Source organism: Styela clava, chromosome 13 (genome assembly GCF_964204865.1).
Source record: "Styela clava chromosome 13, kaStyClav1.hap1.2, whole genome shotgun sequence".
NCBI classification, from domain to species: Eukaryota; Metazoa; Chordata; class Ascidiacea; order Stolidobranchia; family Styelidae; genus Styela; species Styela clava.
In genome coordinates this window covers 5,487,173-5,505,574 of record NC_135262.1, presented here as the reverse complement: position 1 = coordinate 5,505,574, position 18,402 = coordinate 5,487,173, and the positions used below count along the sequence as shown (strand labels likewise).

General features: G+C 34.9%; 2 protein-coding genes across 2 annotated transcripts; both read left to right on the top strand.

The window, feature by feature from the left end:
* The first annotated feature begins 1,769 nt into the window (after window positions 1-1,769).
* On the top strand, window positions 1,770-2,941 carry LOC120332432 (RNA 3'-terminal phosphate cyclase-like protein). The gene has a single exon (XM_039399674.2). It carries the CDS (start codon window positions 1,829-1,831, stop codon window positions 2,939-2,941), a length of 1,113 nt encoding a protein of 370 aa, XP_039255608.2. The 5' UTR covers window positions 1,770-1,828.
* A 612-nt stretch (window positions 2,942-3,553) lies between these two features.
* On the top strand, window positions 3,554-17,776 carry LOC120332431 (deubiquitinating protein VCPIP1-like). The gene is made up of 16 exons (XM_039399673.2): window positions 3,554-3,670; window positions 5,972-6,097; window positions 6,984-7,117; window positions 7,747-7,901; window positions 9,550-9,725; window positions 10,328-10,495; window positions 10,996-11,273; window positions 11,465-11,651; window positions 12,015-12,178; window positions 13,385-13,613; window positions 14,037-14,442; window positions 14,668-14,806; window positions 15,540-15,815; window positions 16,015-16,217; window positions 16,741-16,922; window positions 17,266-17,776. The coding sequence occupies exons 1-16, from the start codon at window positions 3,617-3,619 to the stop codon at window positions 17,509-17,511; spliced, it is 3,123 nt and encodes a 1,040-aa protein (XP_039255607.2). The 5' UTR covers window positions 3,554-3,616; the 3' UTR covers window positions 17,512-17,776.
* The last annotated feature ends 626 nt before the right edge of the window (window positions 17,777-18,402 follow it).

Here is an 18,402-nt window from a genome sequence, read left to right as displayed (position 1 = left end):
TTAAAACAAGATAGCGCACCAAGAGTCGCGCATATCCTGAACTCCCTTACCTGGTACACAACCTGGTCCTCAAGAACAAATCAAATCCATCGAAGGATGGGATGGAAAGACCGATCGATGCTGCGGTCCAGAAGGCATTGCGATCGACAGGCGAAGAAGGTGAGTAAAAAATGGAACCAAGACGGGCCAGAGCGCAGACACGCAGTACACGTAAGTAGATAGAAAATACACGCAGTACACGTAAGTAGATAGAAAATACGAAATAAAGAAGAAAAATAGGGCAAAAAAAATAAATCCAGAGAAAACAGAAGTAAAAATAAAAAGACGTAGTCGGATCATAAAACGAACGAAGTTCGGTCACTTTTTTCCGTATTTATCCACCGAATTGTTGAATATAATCCCCGATTTCAAAATTCCTAATCTACTCCCGAAATCATTCCCATCATGGGGAGTTTCCAGCCATTTTTTTGGAATGCCAGCGCAACTCTTCGCGCACGGTCTAGACCCAGAGGTCCTTATTTTAATCCTAAACTATTATAAAATACAATTTCAACTTAGAACCTTCGACCACAGTGCCAGATACTCCCAAGAATAACGATTTGGATGGCAGTAGCTTTGCTTTCTCACACATGCCTGGCTAAAATTCCCACGCTGGTGGCGGTAGTGGACAGCGTCTTTCAAGGGCTTTCATATTATGTTCCTCTTTGTCAGTGTGTCGGGTCTCGTATGCTACAACATTTTAGTTCGTGGGGAATGTGATTATGATTATGAAGAAACCGAAATGGTTATTTTAGCTGTTTACATCGTTTGAAAGATGGTGTGTGTGTATATGACTAGTCTGAGTGTTGGAATGGGTAGAATATTGGTTTTGTTCTGCCAGTTTGCACTGTTTCTGTTTCAAGCTCTTTTTACGCATGAATCAGTTGCTCGCTATGCAGCTATACCGTACCTAGTCAATTTTGACCTTGAGAGCAAGCCTCTGTTATATATATCATACTGTACAACATATCGCCGGATGAGAACAGAAGGGGCCTCCTAAGTCACATTTTTGCAAAATTCACTTTTTTCAATATTTTGGGGTTTTGAGCCATGCTCTACAAGGTGGTGGTCTTGAAATCCTGAATTTCTCAATAATAAAAGTTTTAGCTGGACTTAGGACTGTAGAAGTTAAGAACAGAATGGACCTAAGTCCAGCTAAAATTTTTAATATTATGAAAATTGAGAATTTCAAGACCACCACCTTGTAGAGCATGGCTCAAAACCCCAAAATACTGAAAAAAGATAGTCCCAAGTTCCAATATGATGGGCATGAACATCAGAAATGAAATGTCCGAAACTTGCATCCCTAAAAATTTCTTCAGTGCAACGTAGGCCTAAGTCACCTTGTTTTACCTTGCATCCCATACAAAAAAATTCAGAAGTTGTTGAGAACAGAATGGGCCAAAGTCCATTATGGGGTTAAAAAAGCAGGAAGGAATTAAAGCTGAAGTGCCAAAAAATATTGATTACAAAGATATTGACATCTACATCAAAATACTCAGAGCTCAGGTTTTTACTAAGTGTGAATATCTAGAAAGTCGAAAATAAAAAAATTCCAAATTGTTTTTTGCGTTTTTCTCAAAACTCAAAATTGTGACTTAGGCCTGTTCTGTTCTCATCCGGCGATATATTGCTTTGATAGACAAGAATATTTTTAACTAGTAATATAATATGACAACTCCTGTATGGCAGTGTCAGTTCTGCATTGTATTCTTGGTTAATAGGGTACCTTTCTCTTTTTTTATTCTCAGAATTTACATTTCTAATCTGTTCACTAAACTGGTTTAAAATGTTAGAATATGTCGGAGCAAATTACTTGCGACAACGATTGGTTCTGTCAATTCTTAGTGGAAAACCTGTTCGTATTTCCTCGATCAGAGACAACAGCGAGAGTCCTGGTTTGAATGAATACGAAGCTAATCTTCTTAGATTTCTGGAAAAAATTACAAATGGAACCACAACGAAAATCAATGTCACTGGAACTACTTTAATCTTTAGGCCTGGATTGTTAATAGGTGGGGTGATAGATCATGATTGTAACCCTCAGCGTTCCATCAGTTACTTATTAGAGGTTATATTCTTCCTTGCACCATTTTGTAAAGAAAGGGTTAAAGCGACGCTTCGTGGAGTAACCAATGATTCATCTGATCCGACAGTTGATTTTTATAGATTGACAAGCTTACCAGTCATGCGAATGTTCGGAGTGCTTGATGACCTGGAACTCAAAGTTATTAAGCGAGGATTTGCCCCTGAAGGGGGAGGTGAGGTGTTTTTTCAATGTCCAAATCCAAGAAAATTAAGACCCCTTCAGTTTTTCGACCAAGGAAAAATAAAACGGATACGTGGTACTGCTTTTGCATCAAATGTTTCTCCACAAATTCCAAATCGTGTTATAGAATCATCAAGGTCTGTGTTAAATACTTATTTGCCTGATATTTATATTTATGCTGATCATTTGAAAGGAAATGCTGCTGGGAAATCTCCTGGATTTGGAATCGTACTAACCGCGGAAACCACAACAGGTGTTGTTTTAGCCGTGGAAAATTCATCAAATCCCAAAGGGCAGGGTGAACCTGTTATTCCTGAAGAATTAGGCACAAAAACTGCAAACGATTTGCTCGAAGAAATATTCAACGGAGGATGTGTGGACTCTGTAAATCAAGGACTAGCAGCTTTATTCATGGTTCTTTGCGAGCAAGATGTTTCTAAATTGATGGTTGGTTCTTTAACGGACTACACAATAGAATTGCTAAGACACATAAGAGATTTTTTCCAAGTAATGTTTAAACTTGAAACAAAAACGTTTGATCATGATGAAAAAGGGGGGAGGATGGGCGGTGATAAAGTTATAATGACTTGTGTTGGGATTGGATACTCTAATATCAGCAAAACTATGAGATAAACGAAATAAAATAATGAATGAATGATTTGGTGGTTGTAAGTAATGATACAAGTTATGGAGACTATATGTTATGAAGTTAATTATGGATATAAGCTATGGGGACCAAATAAATTAAAGATTCAATATTGTTTTTAGTGAATAATAATCATAATTTTTGACGTAGTTGTGTATTTGAGTCAATGAATTTCAAAATTTAAGATCGGGAGTCATGGAACTGATAAGTCAATTCAACCACTGCACAGTCAAATCGGTTTCTATAACTGAGTCAAGTTGAGTCCTTTCAATGGATAGACTCAAGTCATTATGAATATTGACTCACGTCTTACTAGTTGATTGTAATAAAATCTGATTGATCATTACGGAAGTTTTATTAAGAGCTACACAGTATCTTTTTTCAGCAGGCTTATTTAGTAATGCTTCAACTTTTGATTCTTTTTGGAACATTATAATTATAACTCAATAGAACCTTTTTTGTAATGATTTATTGCATACTGAATTACAACTTTAGTTTTAACTAATGTCTCTTGTTACTTGTCTCTATACTTCTCGGTGCCAATTTCCATTTTACTCTCTGCTAAGTCTTTGATTCGTTCATGTTTTGAAAGCATATCATCACTCAATCATGTTTTTTAGTGTAAATTGTTATATAATTATATCCAGTATCAATATGTGACAATGTCGTTGGATTACAAAGTTTATTCTGGATTTTGTCCAGATGAAAAATGTCAGGTTAGTTTCAAATTTTTAGTCATAGAACAGCTGTTAAAATTTTGTTATGGACATTCATTTTTGCTGTATTTACTTGAAATCTCCATATATTGTATTTACCATTTAATTTAAATCTTGGATTTGTTACATTTCATCCAGAATTATTTCAAAATTATGAATATCAGTTATCAAATCTAATTGTTATTTTATAAAAACATTCATGATCTTCATTACCTGTAACCAGGGTTGTCCAAAACGAATCGAATATTCGAATGTATTCGAATATCAAAGTATTCGAATACTTTTTCGGCTGATTTTCGAATAATTCCGAATAGTAGCCACTTTTCGCCGTAAACGTGGTGTTTCGTTTTACGGGAATCTTCAAACGACTTTTTACGCTGTCTCACGTATTGTAATGACGGTGAATTAGAATCGGCACTTTGATTGTTTATATTCTGTGCGACCGTACGTCGCATAGTGTTGCGACACATTTGCACGTTTGCGTGGGTGGACATTGCCGACATTCGTCTAGGAGGCTTCTAATTTACAAATCCATTTCCATTACGTCGAAAAATTGACAATTACCGTATTTCCAGGCTAATAAGTGGCTTTTCTAGGCCACCGAGATAAAGTGATTTGTGACCCTTTCGTTTTGCCGATTCAGCAGAACACAACAGGAAAACACAGCTGTGAAATAACCCTTGGACGTACAGTGTATTACTTATCACATTCCAAAATTATTTCAACATTCGGGTTAATAGGTTGTCCAAAATGATTGCCGCTTTACAACTTAAATTTACCGCTCAATTGTTAAAAATAGTAAATACTGTGAGTATGATTCTACCAAACTAACATGATCTGGTTCTAAACATTTAAAATTATTAGCGCATAATATCAGCATAACTGAACAACAGGGACACAATTTTTCTACCCGTCTTATTGGAGGCCTATATGGAAAAACCCCTTTTTGGAGTGCTAAAAATAGACATCGTCCTATTTGCCATGTGGACTTATTAGCCGGGGAAATACGGTATTTATAGCAGTCATTGTTACGATATCCAATAAATTGTCACAAGTTGGAAAAACAAGTCGATTTATTAGAAAATAATTTCTGGCGAATAATTCTGATAACGATAGCTAAAAGTATCAATCTTTTACCAGGATGATTTTGTATTGCGCAATATAATTCAATCCATGACTGGTACCAGCATTTAAAATGTCATTAATTTAATTCTGTTCAATGTAACTCATGGTTGCATCGACAATCTGTGGACATAAATGTGTGGTAAACTGACCGATTTTATCAAATATTTATTCCTATTTTTATATTGATAAAATAATGAAAGTATTAATACCAAATACCACGGGTATTAGCGGACATGAAATACGTTGTAAACTGCCCAATTATAATTTCGGATTCGTATTTATAAAATAACTAAACTATGTGGACATAAATTGTGTGGCAAACTCGCGATTAATATTAATTTTTGATTCCTATTTTCGTATTTACAAAATACAACGGTGATCTGTGGACTTAGAATGTGTGGTAAACTACCCGATTATAAATAGTTTTTGATTCCTATTTTCATATTTATAAAATAATAAAAGTATTATTACTCAAACATACAACGGCGATCTTCGGACTTAAAATGTGTGGTAAAGTTCCCGAATATAATTAATTTTTGATTCGTATTTTTGTACTCACGAAAAAATTGTCACAAGCCGGAAAAATAACTCATACTTTATCCCGCTTTTTAGCAAATAATTTGGATAATGGCTGGTATCTGAAAGTATGGGCGTTTCACTAGGATGATTTTGTGTTGCGCAAATATTCAAATCCATCATCGATACCACTATTGCCGTATTAATTTAATTCTGTTAACATGACTCATGGTATATAAAATATATACTGCAATTATCTGCGAATATGAAATGCCTGGTAATATAGCTAGGTTGTAACTTGTAGATGCAGTTATTCCATTGCTTATTGTATGGAAATTCCTACATACATTTAGATAAGCTTCAATTAATGGATTTTATTTTCGAAGTATTCGAAATTTCATATTCGAAAATGTATTCGAAATAGTGAACTATTCGGTTTTGGCCATCCCTGCCTGTAACCGAGCTGTTGCTTCAACTTAGTTGAAAATCATTCAATTAAAATTCGAAAATGCTTATAGCTGAGAGGTCATATTTCTCGATAAAAGTCTCTTTTATTGTCCTAAGAATATTTCACTCACAATGGTTTCTATATCAATTAAGTGAATACTCAACATTATAGTGATTTCAGAATTCAAAAATCCATTTTTCATTTCTTTTTAGAGCAAACTTTATTTTCCTGCTCACAAGAGAGTCATAGAATGTTCAAACTGTGGCCAAAGTCATTCACAAGTTGACCTTCACAACATTATAGAGGTCACAGATGGGGAAGAAGCATTCACAGAAGTGGTGAGTCAAGTCAGGCTAGGTGGAATTTGAATAGTGACTTATCGACTATATTAATTTTGATGAATATATTTTAATAAATTAACTTAGTCACATTTAGTGATTTTCATCCTACACAAAGCCTATTTATTGATAATATCTAATTGAAAAGCTTTATTGACATATTACATGGAAATCCCATTAAATATACTAATTTTTGAATTTAATTATTGAATTGTGTGCATAACAAAGGGTTCATCTTTGTTGAATCACTGCACAAAATGAATGGGTGAATTCAAAAATAATAAAATGATTAATATATTACTTATCGAACACATTCTGTAGTAATATTTTCGGAAATTTCAAACATGAGTTAAAATAAACATTGTTTTTATTGGTTTTTCTATGGTCATTATTAATGAACTTGTTTTCAGTCTACACATCAGATGTTAATTTTTCAGAATTGATTTTTAACATTTCATAAAATCTATTCAAAATTGAAAAATTTCAAATATTCAGGAAAGTAAGATATACTGTATAACCTATTTCTAAAATCAACAATTTTCAATTCAGAAATATAACTTATTTTAAATATATCTTACTGTATATCCTCGCATATAAGCTGATCTCACATTTAAGCCAACCCCGAAAAAACGGCCCTAAAACTGTTTATTTATGAAAATTTACATATAAGCGGACTTTTATCGTCAGCACTTAGCATGGTTCGAGTTGGAGCTATTAGAATTAAAAGACCATGATGTCATTTTGTTTGAGTGCGATTGGAGTTATGTGCGTATAAGCCCCTTAGTTTGGCAACTTTTTTTTAGTTTAAAACTCAGCTTATTTGCAACTTAATAGTGTAATATTTTATTCATTTTGAACATATCTGATTTAATTTTCTATACTTCAGTTGAAATCGATCGTCTGGGATGCAAAATTGCCCAAGAAAGGAAGTGATTCTATTAAAGTTCAAGGTTTATCCAATTATCACTGTAAATTGTTGTCTCCTCTATTCACCCGATATGGAATGGATAAAGCTGGAAAGTATGTTTCGATTTTGTCTTGTTCAGCCAAGTTTGTTTCTCGAGTGCCAAATTGAAATGATTGCACCATGATTTACGGTATTATGCATTATTGTTATTGTCAAATATCTTTCAAGGGTTTCTGGTTGTAGTATGTTGTTTTGTGTCAGGTTCCAAAACAGCCCATATGTTTTTTTATTGATAATCCATGAACTGGGGAAGTCATGGGAATTTTATCATACAATATTTATTATTAGCCGCAGTATACCACTCACTCAAGGATGATACCTATGAGGGTTGCAGCTACAGCACTCAAAATAAACTGGCAGTTTTGGTATCCTGGTCACTGTCACATTGTACTACGCTGTCGCTATAGATGCAATTTTGCGCGGTTGACTGAAGTGCATGCCGCTTCATGTATCAGCAGTGATACTGGGCGCCTACCGGCTTTTTTTTTCAGCTTCCCTCATGCACAAGAAGAAAATTAATAGCTTATTCATTTTAAGTAACGATTCTGTATGAATTTTTTAATTACTCTATTTATATCAAAAGATATTTAGTCAATTTTTCCAATTCTCATCAATCAGTTGCAAAAGCTGCATCGTTTTCGCTGATTTCAACATCATAAATACCTTAATTATTCCTGTGCAGCCCTAAGCTGTTACTTGAACTTGGTCACGGAGAAACTGCAGATTGTGGAAGATTATTGAGCCATCGTGCATTTCTTATCTCACCAGAACATATCAATATAACTGGTTATGGGAAGGATCAATCTGGCAGTGTCGAGTATTTGAATGGTCTGTTAGGTAAGATTGTAAAATACATGCTGTATCTTTGCTCTTTTGCTTTGTATTATTTTCTTCGTAAAATAGAATTTAAAATTTGAAAGACTATAAATCAGAAATTTTGAAATCTGACATGGAATAGGATGGCTCGACTCTACCTTGATTATTTGTTAGCGAGATTTGGAAAAAAATTGTGCTAGTCTTCAAAATAGAAGAATTGTCTTAGTGGAATACGATTTATCACACATCACACCATTTATTAAATGATGTATCGTGAAAAAAAAAAAATAATTACCATTTGTTGCTGAAATATACATGTATATGGGGTCTTACTACTTACTGAATACAGCGCGAAACACCGCAAAGAGCGCAAAACAGCGCAAAACAGGAGACGCAGTCATTACCACCTCCTGCCACGAAAGAACCACGGCGCCTCTCGCTATGGTTTTATGGCGCTATTTCCGGCATATTTACAAGGTTATGTACCGGATTATAGGTCATCATGCGAAATTTTATCCACCTTTTTGGTGCTCCAGAAGTATGTGCAGCAATATGTTGCACAACCTGAATCCGCTACACACACATACTATTTTCAGGTTGTGTGCCATCTTGGTGCACATACTTCTGGAGGTCCCTTTTTACCTAACCCTAACCCTAAAGCCAACCATATCCATATGGAAAATGTTCTGAATTATGGTACCCAAAATGTGTCACCAGCAGGGGCAGACCTGCCATTACAGCATTACTGGCTACATACGTTGGTTTGTGTTTTTAATTTGCTGCCGTGATACTCCAACTCAAAACAAGGTGCCCCGAACTCATTGCAAAATTTTTTTCTGCTTCACACTGTTTCCCTCTGTTTTGCGCTCTTTCGCGCTGTTTTGCGCTGTTTCCACACTGTTTTGCGCTGTTTCCCTCTGTTTTGCGCTCTTTGCGGTGTTTCGCGCTGTATTCAGTAAGTAGTAAGACCGCTTAGTGGAATACGATTTATCACACATCACACTATTTATTAAATGATGTATCGTGAAAAAAAAAAAAAAATACCATTCGTTGCTGAAATATACATGTTTATGCGATTGATATGCGGCTCACATTTTGATGAAATCTTTACCTGGTGATTTGGAACAGAGACTTGACTTAACTTGGGCTAGAAATTTAAAATTTGCTGAGACTCAGACCTGAATCGAATGGCTCATGGCTTGGATTCAGGATTTAGGGACCCTTTTCCTATTTTTATTCTCACTGCTTTATGAAATGTCAGTAAATCAGGAATTTTAAATGTTTACATCAGCGGTTCCCACGCCACCGCAGGGTTGTTCATGTAACCGCTGGTTGGTTACGGTTTCCTCCACCATCAAGTCCATCATCTGAAACAAATAACTAACTAACCCCATACCAGAGGTGAAGTGGTAACCGGACAAGAGGCGGTGGTTCGCCATAATAAATCTGATAAAATGTAAAATCCACTCTATTTTATGCTGTTTAAAGTTTGTAAACATGTAGGCCTAAAGAATAAAGGCAATGTCAACATAACGTCATAACGGTTACACTTATCACTCAGTTCACACTCGGCCCCATTTGGAAACCGCTGTGTTACATAATGAAAATTAAATTAATAGTTTGATTATCATATAGCTATAGGATAGCAAAATATTCTTCACTTTACCAGATATTATCAAAGAATATCACGAAGGAGAGGAACGTCTCATACCTGTTCATGCTGATGGAGATGGGCATTGTCTTGTTCATGCATTGTCTCGAGCTACGACAGGACGGGAAATATTTTGGCATGCATTGCGTGATAATCTTGTACATCATCTAGAAAAAAACTTGCAAACTTATCAAGTAGGTTTTTTCTTGTGCTGTGTATTAACTTTGATATATTATGTTTATGTGAACTGCAAGATATCTGATCTAGTTGATTGTCCTAGTGTGACATGTTTTTATTAAATTTTGAGTCAGGAATCTTAGTCGTAATTAAATAGTGGGTAAATTTTCAACAGTTATCACAAAAAATTGACCAAGCGTTTCAAACAGTTTATTAAAGAAAGCTTGAACATTTCAAAGTTTTTATTAAAAAATTTTGATTTTGCCAGAATTTCAAAGCTGGAGTCTGAATTGAAATTTATTCCATCATTGAATATGTTGTCAGAGAACATTGTAAACTTTTTCCCGACTATACTACACCTGTCAAAATTGTCCAACGTACGCTTATACGTCTTGCAAGTGTGCTACAGATCTTATTGTGTTTTCGGATAATGTTTGCAAAAAAACGTAATTCAAATAATGATTTGAACATTTTAATATTCAATTCGCCATCAAGCAGCTCAACACTTTTCCCTCCTGCAGCATAAAGACACACCAATGTAAATCCCTTTTTCCAAGCTATAAACAGTTCTTTTTTATGCTTACTTATCAAATGACTGTGTTTTATCATATTTTATCAGATTATGTTTCAAGATTTCATTGATAAGAATGATTGGCGAATGATCATTGAGGAAGCTGATCCATATCACACATCTCCTGAAGGTTTCAACATAGGACTTGGGAATATTCATATATTTGCTCTTGCTAATGTTTTAAAAAGACCTATTGTATTGCTTGACTCACTGGAGGTTGGTAGTTTAATATGATTTATTGTTTTTTGATTCATTGTCATGTATGACTATGACAAAACGTAGGAAATGTTTTAGTTAACAGATAGTAAGGCGAAAGTATGTTTTATTCAAAAGATACATTAAAACACGTGGATGTGACGTAAATTTCAAAAATAAAGAAACGTAAATATCCAAAATGAGGCGAACAAGATCAAATCTAACAATTATATTCATTTAGGTCCACGCTTCCTCAAAAAGTATCTACGCTCCTTTTGTGGGGCGCGCCCACTGTTTGAGAACCCCTGTTTTAGATACTTGGGCAGTGGTGTTTAGCAAACGATGGGGGCAACTCGCACTTTAGCGCAGTTTGATCACATTATAATTTACAGTTTATATTACTATATAGGTGAGCAATATTAGTAAAACTTTTCTGAAAACAATGTAGTATTTTTGTATTTCCTATCTAAGAGCAACAAAATTCCTGCCCTACGTTTGTTTATCATTCTATCTTTTTCCAGGGGATGAAAAATGTTGCAGATTATACTGCAATATTTGTGCCTGCTTTAGTCGAACCAAGTCAGTGTCGAGAAAATCTGCCATTATGTGTAGCTTGGAGTGGAGCTAGCCATAATCACTTTGTTCCATTGGTTGGTGTTGCTGGCAGATCGCTACCGGCTATTCCTTCATCATTACTGCCCAATATTTGGGGAATCGATACAAATCAAGGTGCAAGGTATCTAACATTCAATGAAGATGGAAGTTTAACAGTAGCAGGAGGGAAACCTCTACAAACTGGGTAGGTGTTTTTATTTTGAACTAACCCACAAGGCCATTTCCCCCTCATAATATATGGTGCTTCACTCCGAAAAAAGCTCTCACTGATACACAAGTGAGGAGATCCTATTATTTTGATAAATCATCTTTTCTCAAATTCGAATTATGTTCCCAAATTCTTTATTTTTAATTTCTATTACATGTTTTATTTAGTTACTTGCTACGTCTGGTGTCAGCCATGGAAAAAATATTCCTGGAGAGTCATTCTATCACAGCAAAATTAGTATCAGATATGCATTTCTATGTTTACAAACGTGTTGGATTTGTTGGACTCCATCCTGATGTCGCAATTGAAAGAACGAAACATGCATCACAGAATAATAAAATTTTTCAATGCTTGGTAAGATGTAATCCTTTATCCCTGATTTAATGGTTGGCATGTAGAGTTTGACCAAAAAACAATAACTCATGTCATTTGTTTGGAGCATATTCTGGAGCAGGGGTGTGCAAACTTTAATACAGGAGGGCCAGGTACTAATAACTGGGTAAAACGACGCGCCTCACCTCAATTTACCATAGGCTTTCTTGTAATTGAAGGCACAAAAAGTACAGAAGTAGGTACGCACAGAAGTACGTACAAGTATTGAATAATTTTTTTCATTTTCACTTTGATTTCATCAAACAATTTTTTATTTGTGATTTGATGCGCTTCAACTTGAGTTCCAAATCTCAAATTATTACATAAGTGTTTTCATTCATTTAGGTGTGTAATGCGTTGAGTCTCTGTAATGTAGACGATGATGGTTTGAAACCGGGTGGATATTTATTTGAAGTCATGAGAAGTACTCATGGAAAACCTCGTGAGAATGTCACTTACAATTTTCCAATGGCTGAACTATTGTGTAGATATGATGCTTTAAAAGACTGGTAAGTGATTTATAATTTTAATAAGCTCAGTTACATAAGCTCATCCGTTATTGTTGAATACCCATTACTTGCATCATACCTAACTATGATGGCATTGCAGGTTAAAATCCTGAATTAAAATCTCATGACCACCATCTCACCCAGAATGTAGTAAATTGGGTATGCAATACCGAATTAGCTGGTTACAAATGGTTACAAAGCATTTTCGGGTGGTCTTATCCTGGTATCGTTCAAAATTATTCACAAATGGAGATAGTTTCATGATCGCTCTGCTGCAAGAGATATGCAGTGTGCTTCAGACATATGGAACATATTTTAGTAAAACCTGAATCCGTTATTAAATGTCATTTATGTGACAAATTTTCAGTGTTCGGCATGCAAATTCTACTCAGGAATATATTATAATGAAAAACAGCATCAACTGCGCACTTGTTGGGTGACATTGAATATATGATTTTGCAATAAAATCGTGAACAATATATTTTGACCCGAAAACTGGATTTATCATTGTCAAGTTTTCATAATCAGCAATCTTGGTATTTCAATTATTACTTATCGATTTTAATCGATAAGTATGTTGATAGGTATTTGTCTGTATGTCTGTTAGATGCACGCCATATCTCACGAAAGCGAGATTGAATCTGCTCCAGATTTTGCATGTGCATTCATCTTATCTCGGACCAGAAGCCTATTGATTTTGGGCGAATTATGTCGTATAATTAGCGAGTTATCAATCAATTATTGATATAGTGATCTAGATTTTTGTAAAGCGAGAGAATTTTGAGACCCGCCGAGTGTGTGTGTGCGATGCGCAGTGCGCAATTTACAAGAGCGGATGAATCGAAACTGCAGTTTCTGTTTTGGGGGATCCCCTAACTATCGATCGATAAGGTTTCGGTTTCCAACCGATATTCTCGTTTTTCACATTTATTGGGTCCTTACCAAGGATAATCTTTTGAATTAAACGTCACAGGAGATAAATTTGCGATGACATAATCATTTTTGAAGAAATTTTACATCATAATGATGATTTATACATGAGATGTCAATAAACGGTTAAAATAAATCATAACTGTTAACCATCTAAAATCTGTTAACCGGTTAACCATACCCAACCCTAGTATCAATACATCATATAATAAGTATTATACTAACCCATCTAGAATACCCAAACATCAAACTAACCTTTCAAATTTCCTATTTTAGTTTAGTACCTTATCAATTCCCTTGTTGTTGGTGTGGAGTCAAGAGATTGAGACGAGTGAATAATCTTGGAAATGTAATGTTTGAGAATGGGGATCCTACACCTACATCAACTGAAGTACCAGGACAATGCTGTGGCTTCAAACATTTTTGGGAAGGAAAGGAATATGAAAATATTCCTAGACAATTTATGCTGCGTTTAACTATACAAGAAAAAACTATTGAAGAAAAGGTTTAAACTTTTGTTTTCATACAAATATTGATAAAATTATTAAGGATCGTTAGTCATATCAATGTTGGCGTTACAGATTACACATCTCGAGATTCAAACCCCATGCGAATCACCTCCCATAGGATATATCATTGGATGCTACTCTAAATAATCAAGAGTCTGTTGCGCACTGGCACGAATGTATTTCTGTGTTGTTATCTTTGACCAAAATTGTACAGTAATTCAACTACAATGAAAATAGCGATTGTATTCTGGTCAGATAAAATGTTACAGCAATACATTTGTGTCATTGTGCGCTATTAAACCAACAATTGTGTGAATTCGTTTGCTATTTAAAATTTAGCAATATCTTATTTATAATTGTAATTTATAAACCTAAACTCTTTTGATAATGATTGAATTTTATTTTACTTGTCTTTACAGGTTACATGGTTCTTTGGTGAGGTTGATTCTTCTCTAAATTCTGATAAAACAAAAATTGCAAAGGATATTGCTGAGAAGTATTGTAGCATTGATGAGCCAAACTTCCATGCTATTACAAACGGAATTCTAGAATCTTTAGAAACAAATCTCTCACAATATGGACTGAATGACGGAATTTTTCCTGCTGATCAATCCTCTTCTAATGAAGCATCAAGTTTTTTGAAGACAAGTCGTAACAAAACAAAAATACAACAAAATAAAACAAAGCTAGGTAGTACGTCAACAAAACTTTGTGAGAATTCACCGAAGATATTCCACCTGGATGAGCCATCATTAACTGTAAAAATAAAAGCTGACACAAAATCTGGAAAAGTAGCGGATGTTGATTCACAACAGAAAACAACAGGTCAGGAAAAAGTCTTTCAATGTTATTTTGATACGTCTTTTACTCAGAATTTCTCCAGAATTACTGACATAGTTATGAATTATACTTTATTCGAATGTGTATCTTTTAAAATATTGAAAACGGTATTCTAGCCATTGGATTGTACATACATATATCTCTTGAATACTTCGAATATTCAAACCGCCAGTTTTTTTCCTTATGTAAAAGATAGCATGTTGATTTCAGGTCACACAGATGATGGAACAATTAAAATTCGGATTTCAACTTCTGATGGAAGACAAGAAACTCTAGCAATAGATTCTGACATGGATTATACTGACCTGCAAAACACTGTGCAAAAATACTTTGGAGTTTCTCTGTCAAGGTTAGTGAAATAATAATTGTGTCTGAATCTGACTACTTTTCACCAAAACTATCGTGCACTGGCTGAGTTATTTAGGATAAAAATGAATGAAATTGGGCAAAAAAGTTTGTTATGTGGTGACTTGTATGTCACGTGAAATATTCAATCCATGACAACTACGAGAATCTAAAATGTCTTTTTATAATAATGCCAGATTTAGATTTTTGAAGGTTGAAATTTTTTCACAAAGTATATATTGCTTCTTTGCTTCAAATAAGGTTTTGCTTTAAATCCAGTTTTGAAGGTTTTAAACAAACAGTGATCCTACTGATAATGGAGTAAATGAGCGATACTGACTTGAATCGCATGGTTTATTCATACTTGCACTGCATATTGATACAACCTTAAAAAGTGTCGCTTGCATAGTTATTTTCCATGTATTTCTGGCAAATACTTATTTAGGCGCTCCAGAAGTATGTGCACCAATATGGAGGTAACCAATTTTGTTCGCCTACTTTACATCAAGTTATGTAAAGGAACTGAAGCCAATATGACAGGGGATTATTCACTTTGCTAACACAGACAGTCCCCGAACTTGTGATAAAACTAAAATAAGGAAAATTGGAATAAAACTACGGCCTAGCCCTGACCTGGTATATATACTACGTGGGTCCCTTTATTTATATAAAGCTATTCATATAAAAGTAAATTTGATGCTAACATAGGTATCAATTTAGTGAATTTCTTTTAACAGGCAAATATTAAAACTTGGATTTCCTCCGAAACTGCTCGAACCTGTGAAGGGTAAAGTACCTCTTGGATTGAGAAACGGAGACAGAGTTACCGTTGAAATAAAACGAGAAAATAAAACTTCTGAAACGGACAATAATGAAATGCCTAGCATTCCTAGGCGTAGAGGGTTATTGAGGGATGCCATTAAAACTGATGCTAGGGATGACACACAAGATCAAGATACTTTGCATACTTTTGTTCATTTGCTACAATCAACAAAAAATCAACAATCACCAAGGTAGTGGAATTTTTATTATTATTTTCAAGCAAATTATTGCTGTGTTTTTCAAGAGAAATTTTGTGATATTGGTGGAGTTCTGGATTTATGGTATATATGACAATTTATTATGCAAAATTAGGATAAAAATTTACCATTAAGGTTCTGTAATATGATTTGCAACACCAGTCCAAATACTGGTTACTACATTATTTCACAGATATACAACTATGACAAATGCAAGTATTGATACAGCTCTTTCAGCCGTTTCCAAAATGGCGGAAATGACTGGGAAAGAAAGTGTATGGGATTATTCTGTAAATCATCCTGAATTATTTCAACTTGGTGGAGCGTTTTATGAACAGTTTGGTCGAGATATCGGGCTCTTCCATGAAAAGCACTGCAAACTACCACTTTTGCCAGGTATGATTAAAATATATCACCTCAGCTAAAATGTCAGTTATTGTCATATTGTTTCACATGGAATTTTTTCTAAGATTAGCTTGTTTCTTTGATGTTTTGGAGTAAATTTGAATGGGTTTGGTACAGGGTATTTTTTAAGACTTCCTGCTAACTTTATTGATGCAAAATTAGGCGTTCCAGAAGTGTGTGTACTGTGTACCAATATGGAGGTAATTTTGTTTGCCTATTTTACATCAAGTTGTGTAAAGGGACTGAAACCTATGGTATATTCATTTGACTAACACAGACAGTCCCCTAACTCGTAATAAAATTGAAATAAGAAAAATCGGAACAAAATTATGGCCTAACCCTAACCTGGTAGTACTACGGGAGTACCAAAAATTTACATCATTCAATTGGTAAAAGGATATAATGCAAATTACTGGTTGTCATGGATACAGTCTCCTATTACTATCGAAAGCCTGCAAGTTTAGTGATTTTGTCTTTTTTACAAGCTTACTATTTACCGTTGGTATCATTACAGGTCATGTTTTTCGTTATAATCAAATAACTGACAAGATTGAATTGTGTAAGGAACCTGATGGTCACTATGCTGTAGGTCCTGGTATTGTCAGAACTATTGAAATAATAGAAAAACGTCGTTCGGAAGCATCAAATGCTGAGGAACAAATGGACAGTCAGGATGATATTACTGGTGCTTCGGTGGTATGTTCTCTATCAGAATATAGTGATGATAAAGTTTCTGTGGATGTCATATAAGTTTAACCTTTCCGAATACTGATAGTTTTTTTCCTCGATTGAAATACTACAGGACTATGACAACTTTATGGGTATACAAGTTTTGATCTTCCAAGGATTATTTCTGAATTCCCTCGTTCATGAAAGGCGTCTCATTAGCCCGAGGGTAAATTTAGCCATAAAAGTGAAACAGCAGTAAAAATGAATGTTATTGAATAACTCTTTTACTCTCTGGCTGGAATGTACTTTTACACCCAGTTTATGGATAGGAACTGAAAGTCTGGTTAATATCATTTTTTTTTGCTTTTAGTTGCAAGATGAAAACCATCCAAGCTTGAATGAAACTGAAGCAATGCAAGTTGATCCAGAAACTATGAGGCCACAACCAGATGAAACAGCAAATGATTCCACTTCATCTGGGTCACAGGAATCAAAAATGGGTCCCGGTTACACGACCCTGGGGCCTCAACCAACAGAAATTTCACTGGAAGAAGCGGAAACCGAGAGGAATAAACTTTTGCAAATGTTGAAATCTAAAAAACAAAATGAGGAATAGTTTCGCTCTATGAGCTGACCCCCTGTCTTACCCCAATGCATTGTTTTTTTGATTTGTGATGCTTTGTTTGATTTGTCTATTTTTTGTGCAATTTAATTCTAGTATTATGTTATTCATATGTATAGTTTCAGAAGTAAATTCTACGAAGTAAACTTGTATGATGAATGTAGAAGAAACTGGGATATTTTTTGTGTAAAATAGCTAGCTTTTCAATTTGCAAATAGGCGATTGTTTTATTCAAAATAGTCATATGCAGAACTTCTGGTTTGTACATCATGTAAGTATGGCTTGTGATCCCTAAACTGGCGCTAAGATAGAAATCTGAACCTGTGTCGTCTGCCTGTGGTTTTACGTACCAGAACTAGGAATGGTCTGGTCAAACTTTTGAACTCTAATAAGAAGATGAATTTGGAAGTTCAGTGAATAGTTTTACACACTCGAAACTAATCGAACAGGTATTTTGAGTTGATTCACGACTAAGTGTTGGGTATAAACTCCATATAAACTCCAAACTTGGACACCTTTGTATTTCAAGGATTTTTTTCCAATATATCCGGTATTTCCCTGATATTGCGACTTTACTATGAACATCTTCTAAACGGATAAAGTAAGTTTTAACAGGGAGACTTTGCAAATTTGAAACTTTTAAGTGAATTAATAATTTCTCGAGCTTCTTTTGTCCAGGCTATCGAAGAACAGGACAATTGTTTGACTTGTGGGCCACCTTGACTCCGCAGAAGATAACAGAAGGCTGTACTTGTTAATGAGCACTGATATAGCATTCTGATTAATTCACGCTTGGAGTTTGGTACGAAACACTTATTGCGCTTGGCGATATTGTCGGCTACCATTATACTTGCATCAGCAGCGGGTGCTTCCGAAGTATGTGCA

Excerpts from the sequence above, each read along its gene's own strand:
- LOC120332432 (XM_039399674.2), top strand. The coding sequence starts at position 1,829 with ATGTTAGAATATGTCGGAGCAAATTACTTGCGACAACGATTGGTTCTG.
- LOC120332431 (XM_039399673.2), top strand. The coding sequence starts at position 3,617 with ATGTCGTTGGATTACAAAGTTTATTCTGGATTTTGTCCAGATGAAAAA. Across the intron at positions 10,496-10,995 it reads TATTGCTTGACTCACTGGAG|GGGATGAAAAATGTTGCAGA; the intron begins GTTGGTAGTTTA and ends ATCTTTTTCCAG. Across the intron at positions 16,923-17,265 it reads ATATTACTGGTGCTTCGGTG|TTGCAAGATGAAAACCATCC; the intron begins GTATGTTCTCTA and ends TTTTGCTTTTAG.